Source organism: Tinamus guttatus, unplaced genomic scaffold, assembly GCF_059628265.1.
Source record: "Tinamus guttatus ecotype Peru unplaced genomic scaffold, ASM5962826v1 Tinamus_guttatus_pri_ptg000246l, whole genome shotgun sequence".
Lineage (NCBI taxonomy): Eukaryota > Metazoa > Chordata > Aves > Tinamiformes > Tinamidae > Tinamus > Tinamus guttatus.
In genome coordinates this window covers 598837-622381 of record NW_028288780.1, presented here as the reverse complement: position 1 = coordinate 622381, position 23545 = coordinate 598837, and the positions used below count along the sequence as shown (strand labels likewise).

The following is a 23545-nucleotide window of genomic DNA, read 5'->3' as shown; positions in this document are numbered from 1 at the left end:
AATGCCAAGAAGGACTGGATTCTTGTTGTGTTTACCTTCGGGGTGATTACACTTAGCTCTTTGGGTTTGCACTCATTTAAACCTGGGTAAGCGAGATTGCCATCAGGACTTTAAAAACACCATCTTACAGATCACAGCAGATACATGGGCTCTCCTTCCATGAACATGCGGCCTGGCAAAGCAGTGAGGGGTGAAAAAACACCATTTTTTTTCCTCTGGTCCAGCAGTGCAAACCAGCATCGTATTCACACCCAAGACTGCACCGTTGCGGGTGGATGCAGATCCCCAGGGTCATGGGGTGCAGCTCAGAGTTTCTGTCCAAGGTCATCTTTATTTTTTGCCCCTGCTCTGTGCATCACAACAGGGTGCCCACACACACGGGAGCTTTTCAAAGGCCCTTGCCAAAAAAATACATGCACTGAGGCTGGTGATGGCCCAGAGGAGCAGGATTTAGGATGCTGCTGCTGTTCCCGTTTCCCCCCCGGTTCTCCTCAGCAGCCTTCAGCGTGGTGGAAGTTAAAGGTAGATATCAAGGCAAGAGCTTGCTCTGTAGTGTCTGCATGTTGCTTGGCTAATATCTTCATGCAGTTGAGTATGTCTAACAAATTACGGTTCCTTTGCAGTGCAGTGATAGACTGTAATGAAAAAAAAAATTATAGGATTCTTATCCTTTAAAAGAAGTGATTTTGTGTTCTTAAATAATCTGCTGCAAGATGGAAATGCAGGGGGTTTAAATAACATATTTGTCATTCCATGTTGTGCGCAATGGGGCGATCATAGCTTCCTACCTGCTGTTGTCACTCCCAAAAGCAATGTTTCAGGAAACCTTCCATTTTATGCTTCTCGTATGAATTTCTGTCTGTTTAGATTCATACATAGTGTCCATCTTTTATCAGTCTATTAGACTGTCTAATCTGTCTACCTACATGGATATGACTGGTTACATATCTATTGTATTTCTGAGGTATGTAGGTCACGTCTCCATTGGGTACTGCTGACTCTGCTAGACAGCAGTTTAACAAACGCGAGCTTTTGCTGGAGAGAAAAGAAATATTGCTAGGAGCACCGCCTTAAGATTTGCTACGCGTTCTTATTTGCCTTTTATTTTCTGAAGCTTGCTAATGGGAAGCTTGTTGCTCTTGGTACCGTGTGTGTTCTGCTGAGCTGGGGGAGATGGGCTGGTTGCACGGCCCGGTTGTGTGTCCCCCCTCCTCGCTGCTGGCTTTGCACCGCTTTTGTCTTGGCTGCTGCGTAATCAATTTGGGCCCACTAATTCTTTGCTCCCTTTGCTTTCTTTTTTCCCTCTTTTTTAAATCCAGGAGTCAGATTTGCCCTTCCCTGGGCCTTGCCATGACCCTTGCATGGAAACCATACTCCACAGGATGCAACTGGCTGGGACGTGGCATGGGGGAGCAGGGCTCAGAGGCTGCAGAGGGGCCATGGCTTTCCAAGGGAAAGTGAAACTTGATGGACCCGCTTCTGATCTGGTGGTGCCATCCAAACATGTGGCACTTTGTACTGATGTAGGGCAGTTTTGTTGTTTGAGACTGAAATCCTCGTTAGGCACATGGAGAATCGTGATGTCGTGGTAGTGGTCAGCTCTTAGCATGGTCGGAGACCAAGGTGTGAATAGCCCAGGGGAAAAATGTTACCTAGTATTAAGTGAAATGTCTTAACCAAAATCTCAGTAAGTGACATGGATACAGTTGTTTTCCTAATCAAGCTTGTTGTTTCCACGTACAAAATGTGATGTTTTGTTTGTTTTCTTTTGTGTTGTTTTAGGAACTGTTTTCTGCAAAGCCAAGTCAATTGGCTGGCTTTAATTATATTCCTGTACGAGAGTATCATCTGGCTTCTTTGCAAATATGGAGCAAATATTTACCAAACACCTCTGCCTCTTTTGGAATCATTAATAACAATTCTGTCATCTAGTCAGTAGTAGGCCTACACTGGGATGCTGTGGGGCTTTATTTATTTATTTATTTATTATTTTAATCTGCTCTGAAAACTGCTTGAATTTCATGTATTTGTCATGCATAGACAAATACATTTTTCTCTGGAGTTGTTAGCCTCCCTTTTCAATTTTCTGTGCTTTATGACATGTATTATATGAATGGATTTTTGCCAGAAAAAAAAAAAAATTTCAATTTCAGAACTTAATTTTGTCAGAAAAGCAAAACGAAGCCCATACAGAAGTCTTAGCTTCCAAATGAAGAAAACGAGACCACAAGCATGGTCCTGAATCTGGTCACTACCTTCAAAAGAAACTAAAAACATTCACCTCTTGGCACGATTACTCAACCTAGTATCTGCAGTGCATTTATCTATCTTTTATATTAAAACAGTAATAATCAGAGCAGGAATCCAGGCAAAATACCACCTTTTTACTTTCTTCAGAGTTTGTCTGGGCAGGAGGGGGGTCAAACTCCAGTCTGCAGCAAGTCATGTGTCTCCACATTAATCCGCACAAGGAAGGGGCTGTTTCAGTCCCTTCCGAAGGAGGAATGTTTTCTTTAGAGAGGTAGCAAATTGATTTTCCCCACATGGAGCATGGGATATCTCATTTCCAAAACAAGACTCTCAGAAGTAGTTACACAAGTCCTCTCTTTGAGGTAGCAAGTTAGAAAGCAATGAGGATCCTCTGTGTCCCTAGCAAGGTTGTTTGCCGTTTCCTGGAGTTTCCATTTCAAATTGACGTGTTTGGTTATAAAACCACAAAGCATGTAAGCTATGGAAAGGAATAAACACATTTTGGGATTTAGAAAGCTTAAGTAAAAATATGTTTAATACTCAAATTGATTTCTGTGCAGCTCGGTAGGAAAAAGATGTGGGGGTGTGACTTCAAAAGAGATCAGCTGGAGTGTAGCTCTCTTGGTAGGTGTTCATTGCTGACTGCTAAGGTCATAGTCAGGTTTTCCCCAAATTCAATCGATAATGTTGTTTCCTAAATAAAGGTCTGATTTTTTTTTTATTCTGGTCTGATCCTTGAGAAATAATCCTTAGCTTTATTTACTTGGTGCTTTAGCTGCTGTCTCTTTGATGCAGTATTAGGTTGGTTGCTACTTGTCTCCTCACCGATGCCGCTCGGTGTGTCCTGGCCCTGCGTGTCCAACTCGGGTGCGGTCTCCGGGAGGGAGAAGCTTTTCAATAAACTTCTAGGGATGGGGAGAGAATAAGTTAAACATAAGACTCTGAACTCAGTGCAGAAAAGGCAGCAAGGTGAAGGAGAGAAAGCAAGGCGATGGAGTAGAGGCCATCAAGGCAGCAGCTGATGCTCCAGAAAAGTATGTGCAATTTACTAAGCTTCACACAGTTTTGCGAGTGTGCTTAAAAGCAGCCATATGCTTTTCCTGACTTTGGGATACTGCAGAATGCCAGAAGCCCCCTAGGGGGGTAAGTGTTAAAGCCATTAAAACCGTTAACTTTCTATTCATTACATTTTAAAAGGTGCAACATGTAAGCATGTTCTCTGGCCAAGAACTAGCATTTGCCAGACTGCTCTAGGGACATCACCAGACACCAACTATTTGCCACGTTCCAGCCAGCATGGTTGGTTTGCAGGTTTTCTGGAAACCTGGGACCACTCTTTCCATGCCTACATTGATGCCCAGGCACCTGCAGCCTGCATTTAGCACCCGAATCATAAAGAGCCCCATGATCACATGCCACCTAGGAGGAAGCAGTGCTTTACCTGCTCTGTGCCCTCTGGTGGCTTTGCAGCTAGTGCCAAGCATTCTGGTATTTTTTAAAAAAAAAAAAAGGAAGATGCATGAAGGTGGAGGACTAGTCCAGTGCAAAGGGATTCTGCAAGGAGATAGTTGTGTCCTACATGATGGACAGTGTTCATATGTTCATCAGGTCAGGTGAACTGTGGCTTGTCTCCCACAGGCACACTTCTCTTCTGAGCCCAACACTCTAATACAGCCCTGTTCACCACCTTCTCCTCACACCCTCAAGTGCTCCACTTAATCTCAGCTTTATAATTACCTCCCGTGTGGCTGCACTCTTCACCTTGCATGTTCAGCGCTTGCTCAGTTTTGTAGGCCCACCCTGGATGTGGGCCCAAATCTTCCTCTGTCCCTTCTTTGGTGATGGTCCTAGACAACTTGACAAGCTCATTTCTGGTTTTTGCATAGTCGTAGTCTTGTGGTTGGCAGAAATATCATTGGTTCTTCCCTTCTTTCCATCCTTCCACAGGATGGTAGCATGGTCATAAAAAGAACAGGCAGCCCAGGTTTGGTTGGCAGCCTGGGCTGTAAGCGCATTAGCAATGCTGAACAGCTATCCCAGCACATTCCTCTGACAGCAAAATACAGTGATGGCTTTCTTTTCCTTTTCCTTTTTTCTCCTAATTTTCAAGATTTTTTCTGAGAAACTGTAGGACTTGCAAACCAAGGTCAGAAGTCGTATCAGGAAATAGTTATGGAGATTAGAGAGGCTTGAAAAGGACAGGAACTTTGATCACAGGCGTTACAATTGGTTAGATGTTCTCTAGAGTAAGTAGTGCGTACTGAGCAAGAAAAAGGTGCATGTTTCAGGCATGAGTACAGGACTGTTTACTTCCATAGTTTGTTGAGCAGCCAATAAGGTCCAAGGTTATTTTGGACTCAGCATGAGTAAGTGATCCAGGTATGACAAATGAGGTAATGCATTCCTTGCTCATTAAAAGTTCTTGGCTGCACCACTGAGGTTGACAAAGTGCCAACATAGCTTGACCTCAACTATGTAAAGGCCACTGTTTTTTTTAACACCCTCCCTATAACAACATATCTTTGACATCAGTCAAAACATGTGCATCTAGAGAACAGTGTTATGGGGAAGATTGAACTCACTGGGCTTCTGATAATAATCACTCTCCAAAAAAAGAGGTAATTCTAATGTAATACTAACTTGATTAAACCAGAAACCTCACCTGAAGGCGGTAATGGAAGGAGAACAGTGGCCACAGCCCTGCAGGTTTCTGACTAGGTGGCAATGGAGGTCTCTCCATGTCCTCACCTTCTGTCCCTTCCTGATCACTTGCAATACCCCAGTGCGGATATAGGCTGGAGGCCAAGAGGATGATGGTTTTGAGCAGTGATGCTGTTCTGTGGGTTCTGCAGTATGGAGGTGTTCTCCAGCTTGTTGGAAAGATCTAGTTTGTCTAAACAGCATTATTGCTTTTTTTTTCCTCTGTTCTCTTCCCCTTTTTGGGTCAGAGCCTGCTGCTGAGTGTGGCTTGTCTCCAACATCCATTCATTAATTCACTGCAGCAGGTGCCTGTGGATTCCTGTTGTTTGATCATGGTGGTCACTAGACAGGTCACTTAAACAGGCTTCGAACATCTAGACTGCTGGATCAGCTTCTTTCTGGGGTAAATTTAAGTCAGTGACGATTTTTCAATCCACGTTGGCAGATAACCCTCTGTGCCACACACAACACAGTTTTTGCATTTAACCTGTTGGGATTGTCAGTTTATGATAAAAACACATGGGACATTGTTGGTGTTTTAGCACCACAGACCCTAACCACAGTCTGGGGAGGTGGAGGTGAGATACAGTTTCCATCGAAGAAGAACCAAGTGATTTAATCTCACTTTCACATTAGTGAGAACAGTTAAATCACTTCATGGGCTAAATACTTATTCTAAAGGCAGGTGTGCGTGTGAGCGTTTGCATGAAGGTGAAGGCTACTTGTGAAGCTCCCCTGTCCCTGCCCTCCCGGCTGGGGAAGAGCAGACTGCGCCCTCTGCTCACCGGCGGGCGAAGGCGACGCTTCCGGGCAGCGCGAGGGCTGCTGGGGCGGGAGCTGCTTCAAGCATCAGGGGGAAAAAAACATTTGAGTGTCTGGGTAGATCTGTATAAATAACTGCTTTTGCCCTGAGAATTCACAGCTGAACTGGCAATAAGACATGCTCGAGAATGGGAGGAGTTGTTCCGATATGGTTGTCATCATGGCTTGTGTCGCTCTTGCTGTTGATGGCATATCCATTTCACACGCTCTCCCTCAATCAGGAGCCCCAGACCTGGAGCAGCAAGAGGTAGCTGAAAACAAAGGCCCGCCATGTGCACTAGGTAATGATGATGCCTCTTGTTCTTTACGGTTACAAATGCTTGCGTTTGCCTGCGATCTTCATTCATGTTGGATTCTTGTCCAATTCCTTGTAAACCCCCAAGTTAGTAGCCTTGGTGTCTTCTGTAGAAGTAAGCAGCTTTGCAAGCCGGCAGTGTTTTTGTGCAGGACAGCTTTGGGTAAATGAGACCTGCCTGCTCCACAAGACAGTAGAGTAACACGCTGGTAGGGGCTGGCACCACTGGACACTGATGTAGCCCCTCCAAACTCCTGCTGGTGTGCGGGGTCAGCACGCTGAGGGGGCAGGCCGGCCTCGCCGTGGTGAGCGCTGTCGCCCTGCGGACGGGCTGTGGTAGCTCGTCCCGAGCGCGCTGGCAGCGGGTGTTCTTCACGGGGTCACACCTGAGGCGCCCGCCGGGGCTCGCCAGGGGAAGGCGCTTCTCTGCTGCGGGCTGGCCACGCTCTGCTCCGCGTTGCTCTCAGCCACGGAGCCGGCAGGAACAGTGACGTCTTGGGCATCGCCACCGTCGTAAGCGAACGTGCCTATTGTGGCAAGCAGGAAACTTGCAGTGAGCTATGGGCTCAAGAGGAGGGTCCCAGACCGAGGAAAGCATCGGGCGCGTGTTTGGATGTAAGCCGTTGAATGCCGTCTCTTGCTCCCACAGCCCTGTCCTGTAAAGGCGGGAACTGTTGGTCCCATGCAGAGTCTCCCTCGCTCCCCCCAGCCCTTCAGATGCTCCCCGGCTCCAGCAGGAGCCCCTCTGCTCTCCTGTGCGCCCAAGGCTCCAGCGGAGCCCTAGCTCCATTCACACCTCTTCCTTCAGTATATGGGGAAGGAGAGAGAGAGAAAAGAAGGAAGGAAGGGAGAAAGGAAAGAGAAAGAAGGAGAGAGAAAGAAAGAATGAACGAACTCAAATTGCTCAAAGCAACCATGCTGTCAAATGCACAGAGAAAAAAGTATTTTATTTAAACTGGTAGTATGTCATATTTCTCATATGCCTATTTCAGGCGTATTGACTACGGAGGTGGCAAATAAATGCAAACATTTTTCTATACTTATTTATTCTTTTTTTTTTTTTACTTTAATTTGCTTTGCTTATGTTCTCACCTTCTGGGAATGTGCAAGTTATCAGTTCTCACTGACACAAATGCTTGCAGAAAGCCACATGCACAAGGATTGGGAGAATTGAATTGTTTCAAATGTTCGCAAGCATCCATGCCTCAAGTTCTTCTTCAGCCAGAGATCAGGAGAAGACATGGGACATGTGCCAAACTATCCAGTACATCTCATTAGGCAACGTTAGCAGGGCGACCGATTTGGATTAAGTCACAAGTTTGTAAAATTGCAGTAATTATCAATAACAAATTCAAGAAATCTGCAGTGTGCTCATGAATATGCCATAAGTGAAACAAAAAAATAAGGCAAAATTAAAATAAGTATGTGCCTTGTTATAAATTATTCGTTCACTCCTAGTCATGTGCCCTAGCCCAAGAGAATAAAATGGAATATAGCTGAAATATAAATAATCTTAGGATAATGCATTTATTTATAATGGTTTGGGGAGCAAATGTTAATGGATTTGTTTCAAGTGTGAATGGAACTATTTCAACTCTTTTCTTTTATGGAGCAGCTATTAGAGGCAAGGGCCTTCTCTTTTGGTATTAATTCATATAGCTGCTTTTTTTTGTTAATAGTGTGTCTGATTGAAATGGCTTAAAGTGATTTAAAATACCAGTGTGCCATGTACGAGCCAGTCCTTGAGCGTTTGGGGAACAGACGTTTTCTACCACAACTCCTTAGCAACTGGGAGAGTGCAGCAAACCTGCCTTGCACGGGGTTGGTGCCAGCTCTGCCAGCTCTGCTCCAATGCAAACAGTGTTTATATGCAAGTTCAATATACCTGGAATTCGGTAACAAATGCCTATTTTGCTCTTCAAGCTTTTAAGCAAAACATTAGAAGTGCTTTATAATGTGATGCAAAGTGCAGTGCCAAAATGCGGGCTAACAAGTATGTTTGGAAAACATGGAGCCTTGAACTAGTTTCTTTATTTAAAAAAAAAGAAAAAAAGCGCTTCCCTCCGAAGTGTGCTGGCTCCCTGCTGGGGCCGTGTCGGACAGCGCGTGCGAGCCCGGCCTGGCCTCTGGGAAACTGAGGAAGCGCTGGTGTTTTCCAGGCTCCTGCATGGCAGCAGCGTGATGGGGCGACCAGAGGGTGGCCGGGCATCGGGGCGGGAGGGCAGTGGGGCAGGCGGGTGTGGGGCGCCGGCATGGGCAGGCCGTGGGGCAGTAGGGTGCTGGGGTGCCGAGCTGGCAGGCAGAGGGGGGACAGAGGGACGGGGTAGCCGAGCACCCGGGAGCGCGCGGGCGGCCGCGGCGGCGGGGGGGCCTGGGCCCCGAGCGGCGGCGCTCGCCGCGCTCCCCGGCCGCGGCGCTGGGCAGGCGCGCGCCGCCGCGCTCCCCGGGGCAGGTATAAATCAGGCAGATGTTGGGCGGCTGGAATGGGTAACAATTTCTTTATCTCTTTGTTTGCTTTTTTTGCATGTTAGCCTCCGACGGCAACTGCCGACCTTCTTCCTGCAGTACTTTTCAGGCAGCAGAATGTGCTTCACGGGAGATATATGGAGAGATTTCCACAGGGAGTTAAACATATGTTTTTGTTCCTACCCAAACATGGACTTGCACACACGCAGACACGCGTGCATATATTTTTACTGCGTTTCAGTACTGGGGGAAGAAAAAGGATGTGTCCTTTGGACTTTTGGTCTTAAACCCATGGCTTTTATTTTTCTTTAAGCGGACCAAATATGACACTGTTATTAAAACTATAAAATCAAATTAGCACCCTTTATTGTGTTGGCAAACTAATTAAAATGTAAAATGTCCTGAAACCACTGGCTTACTGTGTGACAAATGTGAGATTAGAAACAATTACGAGGCACTCAAGAGGTTTGTGGTGTTTAGATTTCTGACATTGTTCCAATCATCTCTTTAAGTAATGAAAACAATGGTTACCTAGAAATTAAAGGTTTATAGCAAATTATCTTCTTCAGTACAGTCATTAGTTAATGATTGTTTATCATTTTAAACGTTGCTGTAGTAGTTGGAGACTGATTTTTAAATCTGAAAACAGGCAGGACACATAATGATGAACCAGCAGCTGCTTTATCTAGTATTTCAATATGCGATCGTAATTTGTATTGTAACATCATTATTGAAAGACAAATCTAATTTTTGTTGTCGTTGTTGTTATGATCCATATCCCGGTCTAAACATGGCTCTGCATGGTTAAGGCTTAGTCAATGTGCTATTTCAGAGCTCTTTTATCCAAAGATCCTGAGAACTGGGCAAAAATGAAAGTGGTTCATGTGAATTTATACGTATGATAGGTAAAAAACAATCAATCACTTATTTTAGCACTGGTCTCCTCCTAGATCTCCTTGCTAAGGTTTTTGATCCATTTCAGGACTTGGGTTTGCTTTCTTTTTTTCTTTCTTTCTTTTTTTTTTTAAATTTTTTTTAGAAGAACTTTGACAAGAGTGACAGGATATATAAACGTTTCTTGGAACTGAAATGAGCCTCAGTATTTCAGAACATTTCCAAAAACAGATGTTTCCCAAAGTTGAAAATGCTAGTTAACACTCTTATTGAAGATTAAAAATAATTATAATAAATGCACTAGGCTGATTAATGCAAAGTACCCTATTAATATTCAATTTTGTTCTTTTTGTACCATTGAGAAATATTTGTGCTTTCTCTCTGTGTCCTTTGGAGACCAATGTTTGACTTTATATTAATTAGATATGTGAAAGTAGAATAGATTAGCCTTGGGGAATATGATATAGAAACATATAGTGTGTCAAGATGTAACTCATGGAGGATGGGAACCTCATAATGAGCATTTACTATAGACAGATGTGTACGTTTCTGTGACTGATTGTAGGGGAATTATTTATTATGCTTTCAGCTGTTAAGAAGCCGTGTATAAGACAGTGTGCTCAAATTGTTCTCCATTAATTTTCAGCGCCAAATCTTAAAGGGAGACCACGCAAAAAGAAGCCATGCCCACAGAGGAGAGACTCATTAAACGGCATTAAGGATTCCAACAATAATTCCGAAAGCAAAGCTGTTGCCAAGGTAAATCACTTAATAATATTCCTTTCAGTGCGTTCTCCTTTTTTAGCTACAGCTCTGCCTTTGTTTCCCAGCACACTGTTTCAAATTTAGAAAGTAGCTTATTTGCTTGGTGAGAGAAATGCAGGGGTTTGGTTTGTTTTTTTTTTTTTTTCAATAGTTCTATTCTTCACTTTAAATCACATCTGTGTTCAAAGTTAACAGCAACTATAATCACCTCACAACTTAATGCTGTCAGCTTGTTGGTAACTGGTAGTGCTTAAGCTTTCTTGGCATCCAGTGTTAACTTTCACATTCTGTGACACACAAACATAGTTTGTGGCTGTATCTTCAAATTAAAAATAAACCAGTGAGCAGCTCACCCTGTTACAATGTACTGCTAAATATAAGTTTGAAGATAAACAGAGTATGAAACAAGAGCTGCCTTCAAATAATGGTTTCTAAGAAGCATACACAAACACCATTACCGTGCTGTTAAGATCCTGACTTAAAATAAAACCAAAAAAAAAAAAAAAAAACCCAAAAGGGAGGAAAAGGAAATTCAGAACAAAAGTACAAAAGTTGAAAAATCTGGGCTGGCTCTTTAATACTGAGCGGTGAGCTGTGTATTCCAGGGTTTGTTGAATAGGGCATGTTTTTAAGGAGTCTGCTGGATTTGCTGCAGTGCTTAGCCCTGCTGCGACTGAAAACTGGATCACTGGTTTGGGTTTTCAGACTTATTTCCTAGACATTTGTACAGTCTTGCCTTAAATTTATTTTTAAGTGACATTTCTGTAGTTTAATTTACATCCTATTCTCTGTGTTGTCTCTGTGGTTTTAAATAGGAATTTAGTTTTCTCTTAAAAGAAAAAAAAAGCTCAGCACAAATGGCTCCTTTCAAGATGATTTAATTCGAAACTGTAAGATGCAAAGATGGAAAATTACTTAGAGAGAGCAATACTTGTAGATGCTTATCTGTGGGCGCGCTTGGTCACTGCACTGCTACTGAGCACCAGCTACGCACGTTTGCCTACACTGAATTTTTAGGTCAGCTTCTCTGGAATCCATTGTTTCCATAAATTAGATGGATGCATATCTGCAAAGCATTTGCATTGTAGTGACTATCTCCTTAGGAAATACAGTGAGTCTGCAGATGCATCTAGGCTGTATTGTTGTGGGCGGCAAATGTCCCTGGAGATTAGGAGGTTAAAGAGGTCAAGTGGAAGTGCTGGCCCTCCCTTTCTCATAGGAGGGCAGATTAAATTCCTCCTCCCTGGAAGCTGGGGTAGAGTTGTGCCTTCTCTCAGTGCCTGTACAGAAGGCTGGAGTTTGTGACAGCGCTGTGTCCCAAGTCAGTGTTTCGCTGCTTTCTGCACCCCGTTGCGCTCCGCGGGAGCCCGTGCGCTGGCATGCGCCCAGCGTGGGGAGGGGTGGCGAGCCCGGGCGCCACCAGCACCAGCCTTTGCTCTGGGGACAAATGTGCAAAATCTGCAGAGTGAAAATGCCTCAGTTTGCCTCAGATCCCCCTCCCCTGGACAGGTCTTGGATTAAAAGATTACCAGCAAAATGCAGTGTGGACTGCGTTGTCAAAGCAGCCTGGACTGTGGCATGAGTAGTTGTGCCTCTTCAGCACCTGATATATAGGTATGAGATAATTAAAAACAACAGTAACACTTCATACCAAATTGTTTATCCACTCTGTTTATATTTGGGTTCACCCTTCTAGTCAAATGTGATGATATTTCAGATAAGAAGTAATTCCACCTATTTATCTAGTCATACTGTGCTCATCATTGTGCAGATATTAATAACATTAATTATCTTGGCCAGCTTAATTTCATTATAAATAATAGACGTGTTCATGATGTAGCGTCCTCGCTCATAGTCCCACTGACTTTGCTGTGGCTCTTCGCATCAATCTGTGTCTCCAGACTGTGGCCATCCTTTCAAGGGGGGCAGGCAGTGAGTCAGAAACCCACCAAAGCAGATGTTTTGCATGTTATGCAGTTTGAGTCTCTGCCGATAGCTTTCTGGGGGAGAAGGGGAGGTGCATTTTGGGCAGAAGCAGGGATGGAGATCCACGTACTGTGGTTGAGCCATCATCTTATGTTCTGCATTGTGCTTCGCTGTAGTCTTCTGTTCTCATTCCATGTCTGGCTAATACTGTCGATGGGTCCACGGAAAGCAGAGTTGAAAACTGCTAGTGCAAATGGGACAAATCCACTTGTGTCACATGCCAAAATGCATTGGCAGTGCTCCTGGCCATACTCTTGCCCCAGCTAGAGTCCTTTTGACTAGAAGTTGTGCTGCTTTCATCCTCAGCACGTAGCACCCAGGGGCTGACAGCAGCCCCATTTTGGGGGTGACAGGAGATGTGGTGGCTCTGCAGCTTGGGCTGAGGGAAGTGGTGGAAGAAGTGGCATTCAGGAGATTGCTTTTAAGCCTGTCAAGCCAAACAAACCACGTGGTTTTAATGACTTGCTGGATTTCATACTCTAAGCTGCCAATGACTAGCAATCTTTGTAAGCCCTTACGACTTAGTTCACTAGGGCATGCTTACCTCAAACCATGAGCAGATCGTTTTGTAGACATTCACTGTTACCTGATGCAGAGAAGTATTCGGTCTGGTATGGGTAGTTCTGAGAGAATTTGCATCTAGATTGCTTGTTAAAAACAGAATGACAGCAAGACAGACAGACAGCGCTGTCTTGGCCCTGTGGATTCTGCCAGGGGAAGTGGCTTGCTTGTCTATCACTTCTTGGTCCATCTCCTGCATCTATCTTATGCCTTTTGGGAAAGGGCTTGGGGACAGGAGGGGTCTCCTCCTAGGCTGAGAATGCAAAAATTGGAAAAAACAGGGTCCTCTGATCCTGATGGCTGGATGAGTTCTCTTGGAAAGCTGCATCTCAAACTCTCTTCTTGCCAAACACTCCCAGGAATGTAGAGACTTTTATACTTTATGTGCTGGCAGGTCTGGATGGGTTTTGGTGCCTTGCAGACTCCTGTGAACCTCGCTGTCCCCGTGTGCTCTTCTGGTTTTGTGCCCACAAGAGTGTGCCCGTTCAGAGTGCCTAAAAACACCCTTAAGACTTGTTAAAAACACCGGGTCTGACCAATTCGAAGAGCTGAAAGGATTAACTTGTTAAACATGGAAATAGTCCCCAAATGAATCTACTCATTACGTCTCCTAGTGCAAATGCTAAAATAAATCCCTCACTTCATCTGTATGGCCAGATCTGGGAAATTAGTTTAAAAGTTGCCAGTGTTTCCTTTTCCTGCAGCCACAGGTGCCTGGCACGCTCTCAGACCTGAAGATTTATTCTGAGAGCCTTAGATGTTATCTGATTGAAGCTCTAAATAACATTCCGTAGTGGTCTGGGGTGCGTGTGAGCCCCTTGGCAGGAGAAGGCGAACGCGGGGAGGCTCCGTTGAGTGGGCACGTGCCCTTGACGGCAGACCGTGCGCTTCTGGCTGCCGAAGGGATCAGCCATGGTCAGGTGCTTTTGAACCCGCATCAGTAGGTTCATAAACCGTTGAGAGACCCTGGGAGGGCTGCCTGGGCCAGGGCATATTAATGGCCTGTGTCCTTTTGGATGTATTAAGTTGTACAGGTCTAGAGCGAAGGAGGTTGGGCCCCTTCATTGGAAACAGGACGCTCCCTTTGTAACATAATCATTAAGGCTTTGGGAGCAGACCAGAAAAGAAAGTGTAGCCAAGAAAAATCCATGTTTAGTACCTTTGTCCAGATCTTTGTCTTCTAGGAAGATTCAGGCTTGTGTTTTGAGAGTGAAGTTAGGTCAGTTGCCGGTCCCCAGTGCAAATCTGGCATGGCTCTGAGGGACTCGGATGCCTTTATGCTGGATTTACACCGGCCCTGTCCGGACTGGCACCTGGCCCTTTCAGTTCCCATTAATCCTTGGCCGTGGCAGTCATTCATATCTCCTGCCCCGTGGTGGTGACGTTCCAGCCATGAGGCCCGTGCCTTGAGCACTGAATGGGTGCAACGTTGCAGCCCTCATCAAAGCTTCATTGAATGTGACACTACTTGGCCTCCTCGCCTTGCGCTTGGGCGCTTTTGAGTTCGACAGGCGCTTTGACCTCTCTGCTCTGAGCACTGGAGAGAAGGGGGTTGTGTGTGACATGGGGTCTTCTCACTCCCAACGGCTTCTTTTGTATGTTATTTTCTTTGTTTCCTTATGTCTCTTTAGGAGTCACGTCCCTTACCATTAATTTGCTTACATGAAAGTGAGTCTTGATCTGATTTAGCATTCATGCCCGGGCCAGCATTGCAAACATAGTTCTGAACTACCCAGTTTGTAAAAGAAAACACAGTGAAAAGGTGGAAGTAGATGGACAGAGAGATAAAATAGAAAGATAGATAGACAGATTGCTTCTTACGTAGCAAGTGGGCTTCATAATCAAAAATTTGTTCCCAGGCTCAGAGAATTTGTTCCAAGTTTTAGCTTGCAACAAATTTACAGCTCAAATTAAAAATCCCAAAATTATTGAAATTATGGACTCCTATTGGGAGTGCTAACCCAGTCTTTGGTATGGCATTGAGAATTATGACAATGTAATTTGAGCTTTTTTGGAGGAAGCTGTTAAATAATTTTGCAAGGAGCCAAAGTTAAAAAAAAAAAAAAAGGAATTACTGCTCTGAACTTAAAACTGAAAACTGGAGTGAGCCAATCCAAAACTCATTTAATGGGGAAAATTCCCAGTAGCTTCATTGAGTTTTGGATGAAATTCAGGATCTTTACAGAGGCTTGATCAGTAAGCATATCTACACCTAAAAGGCAAAGCCTGGTGTCTAATGCCATAGGAAGACAACCTCTCTGTGTACCATCAGACCAGAGAGCACTGGTCAATAGAGTAAACGCACTGCCGGAGTAAGGAATTGAGAAAGGCCTTGCAGGAAATTCATTTTCAAGTCCCTGGCAGGAGCAAGTCTGTGCCCTGCAATGTCCTCCAGGGAGAGGTTTTTCAGCAGCACTGAGTAACATCAAAAGTTGTGGCCACTTCTCTCTGCCTGTGGCCTCTAGTTGGGTAGCAGCCTTGCCTTGCTGTCTGTGGAAGACTACGGGTACAGCTAGCCTTAAATCAGTGCTTTTAGCAAAGTTAATATGCTGAGGAGCGTAAAGGAAAAGGCTTTGCTTTCCTTGGGCCTGAACACAGAGTCACTTTTCTGAGACAAAATAAGCATGTTTTGGTTAGTCTTTCCCTTAGTATATTTGCTGTTTGTTTCTGGCCCTTGCCTAATGCTCTTCCTAGCACTTACTTCCAAAATGTCAACAAGTGCCCATGAAGCTCCTGGTGTGAGTGGGAAGGATGATGGAGTCGATGGTTTACTGGAGGCTGCAGAAGGGTTGGTGCCGGCTTCATCAAAAGGCTCCTCCAAACTCCTACCTTTCTCATGAGCGAGATACCCTGCTCTCCTCCTGAATCCCAAGTACTGGCTTTTACAGCCTCCCTCGTGCCTCAGGGAGCACGGCGGACATGGCTTGGTCAGGGCATGGAGCCATCAGAAAGCTTCTTGCAACACTTCAGAGCACCCTTGACCACCGTTGCTGCTCATAGGGAAGGACTTGCAGTATTTCACTGGCAACGCCTTGGACATGGTTTGTCTGGAGAGCTTTTAAAAACCAGTTCGCGAGGGTGCACTCCTTGTTATTTGTGTACATCAGCTGTGGGAAGGCTCGAATTGTAATTTGCCAGATTCAATGGGAGGATTATCTTCAGGAGGACTGCAGGATTAAGCCAGTCTCACTGGATATTTTCCCCCTTGTTTTGAATGTTGATGAGAAGTAAAGTGGTTCCAATTTGTTGGCTTCCTGACTGGCACGCTCGTGCCGGCGAGGTCAGCAGGAAGCGCCGAGCTTTGGGACTCACGTGCACGGAGGCTGCTGGTGTCTACCAGCAACAGCTCCTGTAACCCGCCTCTTCCTTCTGCTAAGTGCTCGGGGCTGCGCTTAACTTTAAGCAGATGCTCCAAGCCTCTAGCCCTAAGCCTGCGCTGCAGCAGCCCCTGTGCTGGTGCGTGGTGAGCGCTCTGCCCGGCGGAGGCTTGCCAAGGTTTGCATCTCTTCTGGTGGGCCAAAGCAGAGAAGAAGGCGTCTTCCCAGAGCCGGCTGCGGAGCATTCCTGGAAGGAGCTGAGCACCCGGCTCCGAGGGCTGTCTACGGGAGTCGGCAGCACTCCATGTCAATCCTGCAACCAGGGTTATTATTAGACTTGCTAATGGCAAGTGTATGCGAGAGATGGGAGCTGTCTGTGACATAGCAATGTATAGTCATAAAAACGTAGAGCTTGTGAGCATTACCAATGGGTTATAATGATTTAAAGATGTGGCTATTTAAAAATGTTGTGACTAAGATTCAGAACAAGACAGTTAGCTCTATAAATAGCTTCTTTTGTTTCCCCTCAAACACAGTTGCATGGTTTGGCCTTCATATTTTTCAGCAAGCAATTCTGTTAGGAGAGGTTATTTATTCCTTAAGTAAAAATTAAAGGTTACCCAGATCTGATATGACATCTTTTCTTTTCCCAGGTAAAATGTGAGGCTAAGTCAGCTTTGCCCAAACCCAAGAGTAACAACAGCAACTGTAAAAAAGGCTCAAGTGAGGATAAATCAAAGATTGCCGTAGGTGAAGAATGCAGAGCTGATGAGCAGGCTTTCCTTGTGGCACTTTATAAATATATGAAAGAAAGGAAAACACCAATTGAACGAATACCCTATTTAGGTTTTAAGCAGAGTAAGTATTCTTTTTCTCACTTTCTTGTTGACATTTTAGAATGGTTTGGCTTCTCCAGAGAAAGTATTTGCACACAGAGCCTTTTTTAAAGCCTTATGGATGGGGGGACAATGTTTATATCTACAAATTTTCCAGTCCAGGCATTGTACTGTCTCTTATGCCTAGATTTGCATCGCTTCCTTCTGGGGTAGTTGCTGCCGGATATTTATAGGTTTAAATCCTCTGATTATGACTAGAAATAGGCATGCTGAAAACTCTCTAGTTTTCTGTTTTGTAAATCTGCAGCGTCTGTAATGCCTTTCTTCTGAGTTAATAATATGACGTATCTTTATTGTGCCCAGATGTTCTTTATGAAAGGACAAATATTAAAGGAAGACATTTAAAGGTGGTCAAGAAAGGCACAAAAGGGATCGTATTTTTAAGCACAAAAATGTGTTTATAGTTAATAAATTATTGACTTCAGAGAATATAAAACCAGACCGTATCTGTTTAATACAGGATGCAACGTTTAGAATTGCTTTGGCATGTACAGTTTGTAGTGCCACGGTCTGTAAAGCAGTCGTAGGTGGAGAAGATACAGTTGTAACTAAATTTTACGTAAATATTGCAATGCAAGTGTAGATCTTTCAGCATTTCCAACAAAAGCTGTAAATGGGGGTATTTTTCCTCCTTATCTATAGGTTGAATGATACTTTAATTACTTAAAGGAAGGACTCCATGGATTGAAATACTATTTACTCTAATTTATCTCCCAGATGAAAACCATGTGTTATTTTGATGACGAATGTCAGACCTGTATGTTTTACATAACAATTTACATACCTAATAGCAATTGGCACTGATTGCAACAGGCCTCCAGCAGCCATTATAAACTTATATAACTCCGAATGATTACAGTGTTTGTCTGAAAACTGCCTGCTTGAAATGGAAGTAAAATTAATGTACTATGAACAGCTTCGTTGCATTATGCATTGATTCAGATTAAATCAAGGTCTAAGCAAAACTCTTGATAGCTCTGGAACAGTACAAGGTTCAATGAGGCTTTCAGAACATTTTTGTGTCGAAGAAAGATTCCCCCCCCTGCTTTATTCTGTGCTCCCTCAAGCAATGGATGAGGTGGGCTCGCACACAAGCAAGAGCATCATTTCTGAAATTTTCCACCAGGAAAGGGGTCCTTTGCTAACATTTAGCTGAAATACAACCAAAAGTTGCCTGGCACTCATTATGAATTAGAGGCCTGATCGGACAAATACTTAAATGCCAAGAGTAAGTATGCTGAGGAGAGCAGAAATGTTTGCAGGAGCAGGCTCTGTATTTGTCCAGCAAGAGCTGTGCAAATACTGCCAGAGTAACTGTGTTAGTGGGAGGAAGCACTGCGTTCACTCCAGTATAGCATCCCCCACAGGGCAGTAGAGCCGGTCCTCTGGGACCCACAGTGTCACGGCCGAGCCTGGCCCCAAATCCTCATTGCATGTCTCTTGGGAATCACTGTTTGGTGGTAGTGTGGTGCACGGGCCTTTTGTTAAGTTCAGTTATTCAATTATATCAATTACTCTTTGGGAAATTAAAGGAAAATTAAGACACCCCAGCAGTAAGCAGTGGCCCCATGGGACATTGAGGAAAAGCATATGGAGGGGAAGAGTGATGGAGCAGGCAACAGGCCTCTCCCAGAGTGTCTTTTGGGGGAGATGCCTCCAAGCCTCCCAGCCCGTAACTGTGGGCAAGGCACGACCACCCTTTCCGTAGTTATTTGGGCTCCCCCGGGTTCATTCCCGTAGGTCCCATTTGAGCACAGCCCGCTCCTTATTGATGAGGGAGGCCATTATATGGGCTGCTGTAAATATTGGATATTGCTGCCTAATCAATAGGCATTCTCTGTGAGCCCATGTGTGCTCCTGCTTGCTTGTTAATGAAATCAGCGCTAAACAAATAATTAAAACCAACATTCTTTCCAATGAGTAATTTTTATTATCAAAGTTATGGAAACGTTACTGCCATTATACTGTCTTATCAGCAAAGTCAAATGAGCCCATTACCTTTGTCTCAGGATACTTTTCCAGTCCTATAAAGCCATCTATAAAGCCTAAGTGTGTTCTCTTATATGCAATTAAAAAAATATATATTGTGCGCACTAATATTTACTCTTTGGATTATGTAAATATGTCTTTGCAAATTGTTTCACAGGAGCTTTTTCAGAGGCTGTGAGCGTTTTTTTTTTCCTATTTTTCTTTTTTTAAAACTGTTTAATTAACATTTCTTTGAAATATGTTGGTTAATGCAATGCTTATCTAAATACTTATTGTCCCTCTAACAGTTAACCTTTGGACTATGTTTCAAGCTGCTCAAAAACTGGGAGGATATGAAACAGTAAGTGTTTAAGTAACTTAAATGAAGTAATTGTGCAATCTAACTTTTCCCTGTTAGAAAAAAAAATGTAAAAGCAAACAATCATTTGCTGCATTTTAGGCTAGCTGTACACATTGTGAGTTTATTGGACCGTTTTTGGAAACAGTCCCAATTAGTTCCAGGTTTGGCAAAATTGTAAACTTGTCGTAAAAACTACAAGTGGAAAACATATGTAACTCTTCCCTGTCAAGGAAATTAGTTGGGTCTGTAATTTTTTCCCATGTTGAGAAAGGGCTATTATTGTACAACAAGCCAAGATTGCATAAAAGAAATTTCACTTGGCAACATCCCTGACATCTGTTCATGTCTAATATGGGAAATGTATTAAAGGCTTTCAAAAGTAATCAGCATTGTCCATTAAGGAATAGCATGCTGCAGTATCTTCTCTTGTTCCGAGTGTAAAAGATCTTTATTAGACAAGGGTCAGTACCACATAAACAGGAAGTTATCAAAGTAATTCAGAAAAGTTTCTGACACTTTTTATCAGCTAACCATATCTGACAAGAGCAGTTTATTTTTAGCTCACAGGAAAATTTGATGGCCGTGGATTTTACAGCATGTATTTTGAACCAATAAAATAGTAGAGCAACAAACTTAGATTAAAATCTTGAAATGAGAAGAAAGAGCTGCATTAATATGGCACATAGAGACGACATCTGTAATAAAAACCAATTGACATAGGAAGATGTCGTCATTGGAAATATTTTCTTTGCACACAATGATCAGATTAAGTTGTTCAGTTCCTGCCGCAGTTGGATGAAAGAAATTATTTTTGCTTTGTTTACAAAGTAATCTGGGACATATCTGTGCTGTAGCAAAATGACAAGAAGAAATGCTCTATCAAGAAACTGAAAGTCATTAAAACGAAAATATAAAACTGGCTATTTTCTTTCCATACAATGAAGCATATTGTTCTCCAAATTAAGAGCCCCGGTTTATTGGCGTGGGTTTGGCGTGGGTGTGGTGGGGCTCTGTGAAATCAGAGCACTAACGTTCTCAGCAAAGCTATATGCTTGATTTGGCTTCTGTTACCTCTCTCTCTTTCGTTAATCAGCACATAGCATGCTTAGGTAGAGGGGAGTGCACACATGTGCTCATGGGTGTATATGCACGATTAGCTGCTGCAGCGAGTGCTTGTAGCTATTTACAGCAATTGTGAGGCAGGAGGCGTTGCTGTGAGTTGTAAAGTGCAGTGTGGATGAGGGCTAAAACCCTGAACTTGATCCAGAGCGTGAGCAAAGGCTGGGAAGGAGGCTGAGCGGGGAGCGACATGGGCAGAGCGCTCAGGGAGGCAGGGGAGGCCGCGGCAGCGTTTTGGACCTTCTCGAAGGGACCGGGATGCCCAAGTCGAGCTTTACTGGAGACAGCTTAGGTTGAGGGCCAGGATGAGAGAAGAAGAGGTGGATTTAGAGATGCTGAAGAAGGTGAACCTGCATGTGTAGGGGGAGGGCTGTGCTGGTGTGGTTGTGAGTACAAGGCCACTGAGGCAGGTCTCCCAACGGCAGCAGAGATGTGCAGGATCCCATAGAGGGGCATCCATGTCAAGCAGCATCAGGCCATCCTCGTCTCGAAGGCCCTGACCTCTCTCACCCACACGTGTGCTCTCCAACGCGTGTGCTCTGAGGGTGAGGGGCGTTTGTCACCTTTGAGGAAAATGTGCTGATTGTGCATGGACAAGAAACTTAGGAACCGCTTGCTGGTCAGTAAGTAGCAAAGGAAGCGTAGCTCAGGCCAGACTTGGTTTGGAGGTGCCTGGGGCTGAAGGGAGGCGCGGGGGCACTGATCCAGTTATTATGGATATGGATGTCTCTCGTGTTTTCTCTGAAGAAGAGCTGAGATTTGGAGGAAGTGCGGATGTGCGTTAGGTTATACATGGAGCATGAGGCTGCCCAACCTCATTCTTTTCTGTTGATGATCTCATCCTCAATATGGATCTACCTTTGTTTCCCTGAATGTTAAACCAATAGCTGTTGCAATATTTTTGACTTATCCACCCTCCCACCTTCTTCCTTTTTTTTTTTTTTAATTTTATGGCCATTTTACACTGACAGAGTTTGCCATTCTGCAACTGACTGTGTATTTTATCCTGGTGAATGTTGATAGGACACTTTTGTCTTTGGTTTTGTTTTTCAGCAAGTCAGCAAATGGCTGGTGTGCTGTGCACCTCAGTATTAGCCCCAGGATCTTAGACAGATCTGCTTAGTCCCATATTTATAATTTCAAGTGAATGCTGTAATACAGTAATGACCGGGTTATGCCAATATCTGTTGATGATGAGATGTCATGCATAACAACGGCACAACAGAGCAAAAATTTATTCAATTTTAAAGTGACAGGAGTCTATCCTGATTAACCTATGTTTGTTTACATGGACCCTACTCTCTGATGTAGATGAGTCATTGGTGTGTTTTAAGGACTTCTCCGTCTTTAAGTTGCTTTGAATTTTGACAATTTTCTGGTTTGTGTGTTAAGGTAGATTGGGACTTTTCTCTTGTAAGTATTGTAAGGGAAAGAAGGCTTACAACTGGGTATTTTGCTTCAGCACGACAGCCATTTTATAAAGAAACAGCAAATAAAATCTTGGTTAAAATCACTTACTGGAACAGAGAATGGTCAGTTTATTTTTGACTAAGGAGCATAGAAACTTTCCCAGTGAAATCTGGGAAACATTGCATCTTTGTATTTGGCAGAAGAATGGTAGTCAGCTCATTTTCACCTTCATCCCCTGCCCTATCCACCTCGTACATGTACAGATGCTTTTACAGGGCTTTAAAAAGCACCTCTGAGAAGGAAGCAGGGATTATATTTTGTTTCTCGGCTTCTGTTCAGACTCAGGAGACCTCTGAGTCCAGTCCTGTCATTTAAGGATCAAAAGGTGAATGAAAACAGCCAGGGATTGGATTTGAGGTGCAGGCAACAACTTCCTTAACCATCTGCCAGTCATTCTGTCACGTATCAGGTGCTGGGATGGATCCAGCAAAGCTTGCAGAAGGTGTTACCTGTACATATATGATATTTAATACTGTTAAGTCATAATCATGTGTCATATGCTTTTATTTAAGGGTTCTCATATTAGAGTATTTTTGAGAGTCTTTTCTCATTTCTCCGTTTTCTGATTACTAATTCTTAGGAAGTTGTCATCCATAGCTGTTTAATTGCAGTGCCATGTACTTCTTGGGACAGTATTTTTAAGCACAGTGAAGGCTTACTAAGAATAGAAACCCATGTAAATTGATATAACTCCTCACCAGATGAAGCCATCTCTCTGGAATTTGTGGGATTATGTTTCTCTTAAAAAAGATACATGAAATAAGCATCTCTGCTTATAATAATGAGAGAGCTCATTGAAAAGTACTGTGTGGCAGACCTGAGAGAACCTCACAGCAGTCAATGATATAAACCGTCCCCAAATCCCTAGATGAAATTTCAAAACAATGTCGCATTGTGGATGGCTCAGCTGCAGTGACATTGAACAAGCACGGCCTGGGATTTTCTCAGTCATCCTAAATGAAGTGAATAAAGCTTGCAGATGTTCATAGATGGGAAATATCCAGAGATTATCCAAAGAGTTGTCTTTGGCAAGTTATGAAGTGGCATCTTTCCTTCAGAGCCAATGCACAAGGAATGCCGTGTCATGTTCTTCTTGGTGCTGAATGGACAAGCTGAAGATGTCTGAGAAAACATGAAGATTAAAAAAAAAATAGCTGGGACTTAATCTTTGGTCTGTGGCAGCCTAAATTTCACTGAAGGTCAGCAGGATCCCATTTAGCTACTGCCTCCTGGAAGCCACAACAAAGTGCTTTAGTTTTGAGAAATTACTGATACCGATTACCAAAGTTCTGCATCTGGGCAGGCCCAAAGAAGCTGACATTTCAGTGGCATCCAAAATACCTGTGTTTGTGTCATACAGGACTAAGCTAACAGAAGAGCTCTGTTTCAAAGAACTTTGTGAAGTTCACATGCCATGACCCCCTTAGATTTGCTGCTGCGGTGCAGAAGACCTTTAAGATTTCTCAAAGCAGAAGAAACCAATAAAAGCCTTTGTATAAAGAACCCTCTACTTTAACAGCTAAGATCACTGCTTTTCTTTGGTTGCTCCTGGAGCAAGTTGTGCAGATGGGTTGCAAGCCAGAAGGCTGCTTCTAAACTGAAACCAGCATTGCAGTGGAAAGCTGCAGGAGACGAGACTGGCCTATGCAGTTCCCATGATTGATGGGGGAACCTG

The 23545-nt window shown here is 43.8% G+C and overlaps 1 protein-coding gene across 1 annotated transcript in view; it reads left to right on the top strand.

The window, feature by feature from the left end:
- Positions 1–23545, top strand: part of ARID5B (AT-rich interaction domain 5B) — a 97377-nt gene that overhangs the window by 56455 nt on the left and 17377 nt on the right. The window contains exons 5-7 of the mRNA XM_088526322.1: positions 10074–10186; positions 16710–16914; positions 19229–19281. Of these exons, the coding sequence (XP_088382448.1) occupies positions 10074–10186; positions 16710–16914; positions 19229–19281 (371 nt within the window). The remainder of the gene's footprint in view (positions 1–10073; positions 10187–16709; positions 16915–19228; positions 19282–23545) is intronic.